At 53.6% G+C, this 10,966-nt stretch overlaps 1 protein-coding gene across 2 annotated transcripts; it reads left to right on the top strand.

Moving 5' to 3' along the window:
- Nucleotides 1-848: 848 nt before the first annotated feature.
- KLF11 (KLF transcription factor 11) lies at nt 849-10,429 on the top strand. Of its 2 annotated transcripts, none has more exons than XM_049652543.1 (4): nt 849-1,048; nt 3,239-3,508; nt 5,048-6,011; nt 7,773-10,429. In XM_049652543.1, the coding sequence occupies exons 1-4, from the start codon at nt 1,007-1,009 to the stop codon at nt 8,051-8,053; spliced, it is 1,557 nt and encodes a 518-aa protein (XP_049508500.1). In that variant the 5' UTR covers nt 849-1,006; the 3' UTR covers nt 8,054-10,429. The 2 variants fall into 2 exon arrangements, with proteins under 2 accessions (XP_049508500.1, XP_049508501.1); XM_049652544.1 differs by lacking the exon at nt 849-1,048 and adding an exon at nt 1,923-2,114.
- Nucleotides 10,430-10,966: the final 537 nt, after the last annotated feature.

Genomic DNA, 10,966 nt, shown 5'->3' with positions numbered 1-10,966 from the left:
ACACACAGATTGGTCCCTGATCTTCAAGAACTTAGAGCTGCAGAAGTGGATAAACCATACCCAGAGTCATGGTCAACCCAAATACAGGAAAAAAGAAAGATGTCAATGGGTATCTCACTCAGGCCCGAGGACTTCCAAGAGCGGGTGAGCTTACACCGGGTCTGGGAAGAATGGGTGGGTTTCTCCCGCTCCCACTTAAAAAAGTGGAAACTGCGGCCCAGAGCTGCCTGGGAAGGGGCGTCAAAGGCAGGCTCAGGCCTAGAGGCTTGGGATCTGGGTGCCTGCAAGGAGCCATGGATGCAGGAGGGTCACCGGGAGCCAGCCTGCTTTCAGAACTCTTCCTGGTCAGGGATGCACTCCTAGGAGCCGACGATAGATCAATCAAAATAAAAACAAGCAAGCAAAACCCAGTGGGTTCCCTCTACGAGTCGAATCCACTCCACGGGTCCTGCACTTGGGCAGGCTGCGGGCGGTACCCCTTTAAACGGCGTGGCACTCCCCAGCCAGCCCTGCCAGGGTACTTCCCCAGCACCGTGGGCACCGCCCCTCAGTCCCGCCGCGGCCGCCGCGGCCGCCGGGACCTTTCCCCTACTTTCCAGGTCCTCAGGCCCCGCCCCTCGCTCGGACCAAAACACGTGCCGCATCCCGCCCTGCCAGATCACGCCTCGACCAGGCTCCGATCACGCGGCTCCCCGCGGCGCCCATTGGCCGGCGGCGCAAGGGCCCGGCGCGGACTGGCTGGTGGGCGCCCGGCCCCGCCCCGGTGGGGGCGCGGTGTATTTTGGTTTGCCTTCGCGCCACGCCCCCACGGCCGCTCCCTCCGCGGCCGCCCCGCCCCTCCCGCACCGCGAGGGCCGCGCCGGGGCAGAGCGGCGCGGGCGGGCGGAGGCTCGCGCCGGCCGCAGGAGCTCAGGGTCGCCGCCGCCGCCCGCGGCGCACGTGCGGCTCCTGCCGTGCGCTGAGCTCCCGCCCGCGGCCGCTTTGTTGCCTCCGGGCCGCCGGCACCATGCACACTCCGGGCTCCGTGGGCCCGGGCGACGCGCATGCGGTGAGTGAGCGCCCATCTGAGCGCGGGGCGAGGCGGGGACGTGCCGCCTGTGCGGGGCCCGGGGCGTGGAGGAGGGCGGGGACGCACGGGGCCTTGGCGGAGCCGTGCGGTCAGGGGCCAGAGCGGGCTCAGGAGCTGGGAGGGGCAGCAGCCGTGCAGGGACGCGCCGGGTGGCGCGGGGGCATGTGCCCCGCGCCGCCCTACGCGTATCTTTGTCTGGAGTATCCGCAGCGGCCCCCGCTTTGCCGGCTCCCAGCGCGGGGCTATTTCCAGCCATGACGTCACCAGGCCGTGTGAGGAGGCGGCCGTTGGGCGGGGCGCGGCGGGCGGGAACGCGACACGCGGACGGCGGGGGTCCGGATGATGGAAAAGGAGAGGGGGGCGGGGTAAAAGCTGGCGGGAAGGTGGCACGCGGGGGGTGGGGCGGGCGGGATTGGGGGTGGGGGAAAGTCTGGCGGGAAGCCGGCAGGCGGTGGGCGACGTAGGGGGCGGGGCAAAGCTGGCGGGAAGGCGGGGCAGGGGAGGGGCAGAGTTGGAAGGAAGGTCGTACGTGAGGGGCGGGGCAAGACTGCAAAGAAGGCAGTACATAGGGGGCGGGGCAAGGCCGGCCTGAAGACCACAGGTGGTGGGTGGGGGTACAGGGAGGGGCAAAGCTGACGGGAGGGCGGTACGTTAGGGGGCGGAGCAAGCTCGTTGGAAGACCACTTGCGGTAGGTGGGGGTGGAGGGCGGGGCAAAGCGGACGGGGAGGCGGGGCAGGGGCGGGGTAAAACTGGCCTGAAGACCAGATGCGGTGGGCGGGGCAGAGCTGGCGTGAAGACCACATTCGATGGGTGAGGGGAAGAGGGCGGGGCAAAGCTGAAAAGAAGGCGGGGCGGGGGAGGTGAAGTAGGGTGCTTATTTCCTCAGCCTTGGCCACCTCGTGTCCCGGCTTGAAGGCGGCTAAGACCTTGGTCGTCGAGACTCGAGGACCCTGAGGGCTTGAGAGAGAGAGGTCTGAGTGCGCTGCATACCTGCCGTCCGCAGCCTCCTGTCTGTGACCTCATGATTCCGGGGACCAGGCCGAGGTCAGAAGCCCGGCCAGCGGCGGTCACGCTCCTGGCCTGCTCTGGGGGGACCCGCGGGACAGAAGGATTTGATGCTGAGGCGAGCTGAGTGGAAACGTGTATCTTTGCAGATTTAAAGGGTCTTTGGGAAGGGATCAGTGGATTCCAGTTGCTTCTGTCCCCCCTTCCTGCTTGGAAAGACCGGTGTGACACGCAGGAAAGATGTCCCTCTCCTGGGTTGCAGTAGCCATGCGTTCCCAGAGAGGCTTTAGTTTTTTTTTAACGTTTATTTATTTTTGAGACAGAGAGAGAGACACAGCATGAACGGGGGAGGGGCAGAGAGAGAGGGAGACACAGAATCGGAAGCAGGCTCCAGGCTCTGAGCCATCAGCCCAGAGCCCGATGCAGGGCTCGAACTCGCGGACCGCGAGATGGTGACCTGAGCTGAAGTCGGATACCTAACCGACTGAGCCACCCAGGCGCCCCTGCAGTAGCTTTTTAAAATTCTTCTTCCTGTCTGCCGCCTAGCCTTGTGGCGTTAAGGAGTGACTGAGTGTTCTGAGCGTGGGGAACAGGGCTAAACCAGCATGGGCTCCACCTTCCTGGCACACGTGGAGTTCAGCCGCCGGGAAGTTCTGCATGTGGTGATGCCCTGAGTTTAGAAGGCTGTGCTCAGTGCTTCAGAGAGTTCCAGAAACGCATCCGTAGGGATGCTTTTCGGGTGGCGGTGCCAGCTCTGAAGAGCCGTGTTTCCTCTCGCCAGCCGAAGACTCAGAGTCCGAGTCCGTGTCTCCCCCGGGGCTTACACCTGTGGCATTAAAGGCTTACTGGTCATTTACTGGAGGAAAACATTAACTTAGCTTTTTTTTTAACAATCGGGGTTTTCCGTGGACCCTGGCTTGCCAGCCGAGTCCAGTCGTCCTCACTCTTCAGAACGTTGGCTTAAAAAAAAAAAAAAAAAAAAAGTGAAATTGACGTGAATGTTCCGTTGGCGTATTTTTCTAGGACACGGGGTTTGTGTGTGGAGTCACCTGTGTGTGTGACGTGTGCAGTGCACGTGCTTGGGGTGCGTATCCACGCGCCCCTCGGGGTCGCGCCCTCAGCTTGCCCCGGACTGAGAAGCCATTGTGTTGTGTCGCCTTCAGGTGGACCTCATGGACATCTGTGAGTCGATCCTGGAGAGGAAGCGGCACGATAGCGAAAGGTCTACGTGCAGCGTCTTGGAGCAGAATGACATCGAAGCCGTGGAGGCTCTTGTCTGCATGAGCGCCTGGGGTCAAAGATCCCAGAAAGGTGACCTGTTAAAGATAAGACCCCTCACGCCTGTCTCGGACTCTGGGGATGTCACTACCGCTGTGCATGTTGACGCAGCCGCGCCTGAGCTACCAAAGGACTTCGATTCTTTATCGACTCTGGTAAGAAGCGGGGAGAAGAGCATTTTATGTAGTGGCTGGATTACGTTAAATAAATGTGTTGAAGACCTTGCGGGTAGAGTCATTGGCGTGCTGCTAGTCGAGTGCATAACCTCTGTGGACCCTCAGGGTGCAAACTTCTCCCTTCAAAATGCGCTCTTTCCGCTGATAGATCATAGCGCGCAGCCACAGGGCACAGCGTTCATAAGATGAAATCTGCAGATCGATGCGAGGAGGTAAAACGTACTCGTTTCCCTGGGGAATTGCAGAGTGGGGGCTTAGTTCCCTGCCCCCCGCCCCGATGCCCCCGTCCGGGATCAGGAAGGACGGGTGGCGGCCAGAGACAGCCCGTGCTTTGGCTCCGGCCTTCGTTAGCTGGGTTGGAGTGCTGGCCTCTGCCTCCCCAGAGCAACCCGCTTCTCACGTGTGCCAGTTGAGTGCAGTCAAGCAAGGTTTCGTGTTTGTTTTCTCGCCTTGCTGGCGCTACAGGATCGCTGGGAGAGACCGCTTCTCGGCTTGGAGAAGTTGAGGACGGTCCGTTGGTAACAGAAGCGAAAATCAGAATCTCGTGGTGCTGGGCTGGAAGCTTGCACTGGAAGGAGAGTGTGGAAGGCGGACTGGGGAGGAGGGAGGAGAAGGGACTTGTGGACAGTGGGGAGAATTAGACGAACAGTGGGCCAGAACCCCCTCGCACAGTTACTTGGCACCGGGCTCCGTAGGCGGGAGGTGTCGGGTGCTACGAGGGAGGCTCGGTTCAGGCAGCGCCGCTGGTGGGAGTCTGGCCTTTGGGGGATCGTTCCAGCAGATTTTTACCTCGCATCCAGTAGGCTCTGGATAAGTGTGTGTGAAATGGCTAACGCCGGGGGGTTTTTTTGAAAAAAATTGAGAATCAAAAATTCTTGGGAAAAGCTCTTATTTTGAATATAAATTAGTTTTCTCCTTTGTAGTCCTAATACTTCAAATTGCTCGTTTCCGTGGCCATGCAAGCCCAGGAGGGCACTGACGTTCTTTTTTTTTCTTTTTTTAATTTTTTTTTTTAATGTTTTTATTTACTTTTGAGACAGAGACAGAGCATGAGCAGGGGAAGGGCAGAGAGAGAGGGAGACCCAGAATCCAAAGCAGGCTCCAGGCTCCAAGCTGTCAGCACAGAGTCTAATGGGGGGGGGGGGGGGGGGGGGCTCGAACTCACGGACTGTGAGATCATGACCTGAGCTGAAGTCGGACGCTTAACCGAGTGAGCCACCCACGTGCCCCAGGACACTGACATTCTTAAAACTAAGCAAATTGGAAAAAAAAAAAAAAAAAAAAAAAAAAAAAAAAACTAAGCAAATTGATTGGTTTGGGAGAGGTCCGATAAGGGGGAAGAAGCCTAGGAAGTAAGGTATCTCACGTTGCCTTGAAACGTGCTGGGTGCCGTTGCGAGCGGGCTTGGATGAATTTTTTCTAGATACTCTTTGAAGGCATTGGGGACAACATGATCAAAGTGAGTCCCCTTTAAAATGTAACCAAAACAACCTTTTCACACAGTACTTTTTTTTTAAGTGCATGACTCCTCCTCAGAGCCCTGATCGTGTGGAGCCATCGACAGGGACACTTGTTGCTTCCCAAGTAACTGATTCCAAAGCGTGCATGGTCACGGCCGTCCCCCCAGCCTCTGCTGAGGCGGCCCAAGTGCCGAGCGGGAAGGCGGAGAGGGGCCTTCCTGGCTTGAAGCCGGAGCCACTGGAGCCAGACCCCGGCCCCTCCTGCAGGCCCGTGGTGACGAGTGTCATCCGCCACACCGGGGGGAGTCCTGCTCGTGGCCACATTCCTACTGCCCAGGTTCAAGAACGCCAGCTTCCCGTCAACAGAGAAGGAGAAGCACGGTTTCTGGGACACATCGAAGCTTTGCCGGGCACACGACTCACGGACAGTCTACTGAACACTGACTCGTTGTCCTGTCAGCCTTGCTTGCGCGAGTCTGGTGGCCTGATCCCCACGGACAGAGGCCAGCAGGCAGTGTGGCCTGTCGCAGTTCAAACCTGCTCACCAAAGAATTCTGAGAGTGACTTGCCGAAGAAAGCCACCCCTGTGATCTCTGTCCCTGTCCCCAGTTCCCCTGTCTTTTGCCAAATGATCCCCGTGACCGGACGGAGTGGCACGTTACCGGCTTTTCTGAAGCCTCCTCCCCAGGTGTCTGTGGGGACCGTGAAACCCATCCTACCCCACGCTGCTCCGGTGCCCCAGCCTGTGTTCGTGGGGCCGCCTGTGCCTCAGGGAGCCGTGATGCTCGTTCTGCCCCAGGGGCCCCTGCCCCCGCCTGCCGCCGCCTCACCCGGCGGGATGGCCGTGGGCGGTACGAGGTTCCTGCCCCTGGCCCCTGCTCCAGTGTTCATCGCCTCCGGTCAGAACTGTGCCCCTCAGGTAGACTTTTCCCGAAGGAGAAATTATGTTTGCAACGTCCCAGGCTGCCGGAAAACCTACTTCAAAAGTTCCCACCTCAAGGCCCATCTCCGCACTCACACAGGTGAGTCCTGACAGGCGTGAGGACGCCGGGTCCTGTGTTCAGGAGACGCGCCTGAGCCTGCCTCCGGTGGGAGGGACACGTGAAAACCACCGGGAGGAGAGGAAATCTGGCCTGTTGCCTTTGGTCCTGAAAAACCCTTGTGGTGTTGTAGGGATTGGGGTTCACACGAGCATAACCATCATCGGTTTTTCTGGAACGTGCCGTCCGCTCATCCCCGCACATAGAACGTGTGGTTCTGGGATCGTGGTTCTTTGATAGGTTTCTCAGGTGGTGCTCGTACTGTCCCTTTCTCTTCACGTTGCCGGAAACTCCTCAGTCTTTCTTTCAGCATTTTAGAAAACATGGATTTCACATTCCGTAAACATCAGTTTACGGAATATTTTGGTTCCCTCTGGGGAAAGGTCTCTCTAAAGTATGGAAAACTTTGAATTCAAAAATATGTGAACTTTAAGGGCATGGAGTTTTCTCATTTGGGGGAACATATAGTTTTTTATTCGGAAGAACCCCGAGACTCTGATGACTTGGTGACATCTTTATCTCATCGGCTCGGTCCAGTAGAATTTTGGGCAACGAGGGAAGTGTTCTCTGCCCAGTTAAGGTAGCCACTAGCCGCACGTGCTTGAAATGCGGACAGTGGGACCAAGGAAGTAACTTTTTCATTAAGTTTATACTTACATAGCTACATGGGGCTGGTGGCCTCCGTGTTTGACTGAGGTCTGAGAGCTGCCTGGCAGAGTTTCAGCTTTAGTAGATTAGGTCAGAATATCTCTAATGTTCTGTGGCACTCTTGTTCCTTGAGTTGGTGTTCTGTTCTGTCTGTGAGGCTCCTGTGGTTAAACAGTCTGCTTGCTAAGCTCCCCTTTCGGAGGGTCGCAGCCTTACATAGATGTAAGTACAGTAGCCGGTCACGCAGGGTCTGTAGTATAAACCCCTGATCTTGGAACTCCCTTCCACCGAAATGTCTGCTGATGGCTTGTAGGACGATAGCGAGTTGTGGAACACAGCATAGGAAAGGCTGAACTGGAAGGAGTGATCATTGTATTGTTTTCCACAATGCATTTCAGGTAGGCGGGTTTAGGTTAGCACATCAGAGCTTGAATATCGGCAGCTCCGACCGGCAGAATGAAGCAGGGTTTAGAATTGAGGCATGAGAGTCCTGGCTGTATTGGAGTGAATGGGTGCCTCTAAGGGGCTCTGCTTTTCAGGGAAGGAATTGTTCTTTCAAGAATCTTCCCCCTACCCTAGGCTATACCAATGACAGATTTGTTTTTATTTAAAAAACACCTGGGTGTATTTTGGGGCACCTGGGTGGCTCAGTTGCTGGAGCATTGATTTCAAGCTCAGGTTATGATATGGTGGTTTATGGGTTCAAGCCCCACATCGGGCTCATGCTGCTGACAGTGCAGAGCCTGTTTGGGATTCTCTCTCTGTCCCTCTCTCTCTGCCTCTTCCCCCCCTTCTCTCCCTCTCACTCTCTCTCTCTCTCTCTCAAAATAAATACACTTTGAAAAATTTCTTGCGAAATGTGACATTAGTTTGACATCTTTGGGCCTTGACATATATATTCTGTATTTTGGGTGTGGCAAAAAGAAATGCATTTTGGAAGAATTCTTGACATTTGAATAACTCAGTACCAGAATAAGAGGATACTACTTTCTTAGATTTTGATGAACATAATTTAAAAGTGACATGAATTATACCTGTCCGGTAAAGCCGCTGAGCATTTACGTCTTCTTTAATGTGTGTTTTCCTGCCTCTTAGGAGAGAAGCCTTTTAACTGTAGCTGGGATGGCTGTGATAAAAAATTTGCCCGTTCTGATGAACTTTCTCGCCACCGCAGAACTCACACCGGGGAGAAGAAGTTTGTGTGCCCCGTGTGTGATCGGCGTTTCATGCGCAGTGACCACCTGACGAAGCACGCCCGGCGCCACATGACCGCCAGGAAGACCCCTGGCTGGCAGGCAGAGGTTGGCAAGCTGAACGGAATCGCCTCGGCAGAGAAATGCGGGAGCCCGCTAGTGGGCCTGCCAGCCTCTGCCTGAGAGGTCAGCCAGGGAATTGCCAGTGCAAATTTTAAAAAGCATTTTTCAGGAATGGAACTGTCCCCCCCCCCCAAAAAAAATTTTTTTTTCTTGGGGGGGCTAGGAGAAAGTGGGGAGCTGGTTCTGATGAAAGTATGTTAACTTTTCCTTTTTCGGTTGGGACCCTGTTCGATATCTTTCGTAGTTTCAGAAGTTTTGTTTTGTTTGTTTTGTTTTTTTGAGGAAATGGAAGAAAATTTGATCATCGGAATCACCAGCATTCAAATAGACATTTTGGCAATAAAGTTTACAAAATCTGGATTTTTACAGCCTTTCTATTCGTGTTTTATAGAAATGAGACAGGGTACTAATTTTTATACTGTTTTTTATTAAAATATTTATATTGTTGGTGTTCAGATCACCACTTTCTAGATAGGTGATCTTACAGTCTTCTTTTCAGCGTTCAACGATGTTTTTCACAATAACTCTACTTTTAGTCAATTTGGCACATTATTCGGCCACAAAAAGAAAAAATTACAAGCCTATAATCAGGCCCTTTAGATTTAAGAATTGTTACGAATCAGAACTGGTTGAATAGGGGCTTCTTAAATGGGCGGGGAAGGGATTTGCGTTTAACTTTTTCATAGCATTTTCGAGGGAAATTCCAGGCAACCATTCCTTTAAGGCTGTGGCCCAAGGGATTGAAATTTTGATTAAGTAGAACGAGTCATTTGTCTATGTCTGGAGTGTGACTTGTGAAGGACGTGCCCCAGAGAATAATTTAAAATACCTGGTAGGTACCCGGTGAGCGGTGAGCTGCTGTCGGATCTGAGCGTCTGCGTCTTTGGGGGCCCTCGCTTTACCGAGAGCAAACTACTTAGTTGCCTGTTTGTACCTCAAACGCCAAAAAAAGGTAACGTAAGCGCTCAAACCCAGCCGCGTCGTCAGTCGTCAGTCGACTTCTTTTGCTGTGGCCTTACACGTAGTGTTTTGTGGGTAGAGTGACTCCTTAGAGAAGAAGAAAATGTCCTTACCGGTTGGAGGAACTTTCCACCGAAGTACAGTTGATCTGAGCTAAAGTGTACATGCAAACAGCCCAGCTCCAATATTCCGATTCCTTTAAGAACTCTAGGAAATGCGAGTTACGCTCTATGGCACTGGTGCTACCCAGCTTCTCTTTCGTTCGTTTGATTTGAAGGAAATTGATCAGACGAAATTACTTGGAACGGGGTATCTTGCAATCCGCCTAGAAGATGAGACCCGCGGCAGCACTTTGAATCCGTGTGATCTCAAGCCCTAATGACACAGACACTGTGGCCCTGGTGTCCGGGGAGCCACGGAGATTGCTCTTGCTGGACGGCGTTGGGAATCCAGGCAACACGGTGCGTGCAAGGAACGTGTGAACGTGGCACCGCCTTGTGACCCCGGGAACGGGTTTTATTGTGCCGCATGTACTTAGGTCTTGCCTTTGCGTCTTTGTTATATTGGCGTTTACTTTTATCAAAATGATGGTAAGGTGAAATATTAAATAAATACAATTAGGTTTTATGTTCAGGTCCTTTTAGTATGATAACCATCACCTGGACACCCTGTAAATTGCCCTTTAGTATCAACCGCTAATTGACGTACACGTCTGAGTGCTGGCTGTTACGTGCAGATGGCCTTCACATTTTTGTACACTTCGTTGTTGAGTATTCCTACAGGTCATGGGACGTAAGACAGGTGCAAGAGAACCATAATTAAATATTGTAGCTCGTGTTTCCTCACCCTCCCCCCATCTTTTCTCTTTCTACTTACATCTTAAATCAGCATAAATATTTCTGACTCTGTCGCAAATGGCATTCAATTTGCATATTTTTCTTAATTATGCAAAGTAATGGAAGTCCTACTGTTGATACAGGGTGTTTGAGAATCGGGTTGCTCCTCGCATTAAACTTCATTCTCTGAGCAGTGTTGTTTGTAAAGAATAGATGTGTTAAAATGGTTTTGATTTCTACTTCCATTTCCTGATTAGATTTAGAAATACCTTCTGTAAACTTTTCCCCCTCTGTTTTGTTCACTGAAAGACTATAAATTAGGAGAATTTCCATCTGAAAAAGACTATCCTGAGAACCAGAACCTTGTGTCGTCCCAGCTCGGAGTCCCTCTGCTGGGAGCAGGGCTAGTGCGGCAGCCCCCCTCCTCACCCCCCCCCCCCCCCCCCCCCCGTGCACTTTATTGCCTGAGCAGTTTGCTTGATCTTTTTTGACTTTGAGCCTTTTGTAGTTTCAATAATAAAATTTTAAATGTTTCAGAATTACGTTTTATGTAACAGACTTTGACATTATTTAAATGAACATGTGTGATGTAACTTTTTTCTTTGAATCCTATAAAACTTTTTTGATTTGCAAAACTGAACTTGTGTCCTGTGTCATTTAGCTGCCCCGGGACACACCCCAGTATCTTTTCAGAAAAGAATCAATAAAATTCATTGTATATTGGCCCAACCCGACCCTTCTGTTGTCCGGGGTTCTGTTCTGCTCCCGGGGCACCCTTCAGATTCCTCGGAGGATTCTCTACAAAGGAAATGAGGGAAGGGGCTGCCTCTGGTGACCGCGGTCACGCTGGTCCGGTTCTGGCAGGGTGAGACCGTGAGAGCCACGTGACCTGTGACAAGGTGGAACGGGAGGGAGCCTCTTCCCTCCCCTCCAGCCCGGACTTGACAAGTGTATTGCGGAGCCACGCTCTTTACTCCTGCTCTTGGGGTACGTTCTGTCTTGAACCCACTCCAGCTGGGGCCCGCGTCCACACCTCACTGAGGGAGCAGAGACCTCCCCGAGTTCAGGCCTCAGTCTTCATCCGTTTCTGCCAGCGGCGCTGGGCAGAGCTGAGCCCTGCCCCACGGGCCACACTCCTGTCTCCCTCGTGCTGCACTGTCTGCTCCTTCGCTGGTAC

This window comes from Panthera uncia, assembly GCF_023721935.1.
Source record: "Panthera uncia isolate 11264 chromosome A3 unlocalized genomic scaffold, Puncia_PCG_1.0 HiC_scaffold_12, whole genome shotgun sequence".
Taxonomy (NCBI): domain Eukaryota; kingdom Metazoa; phylum Chordata; class Mammalia; order Carnivora; family Felidae; genus Panthera; species Panthera uncia.
The sequence above is the reverse complement of the archived record's forward strand: the minus strand, read 5'-3'. Positions and strand labels throughout refer to the sequence as shown.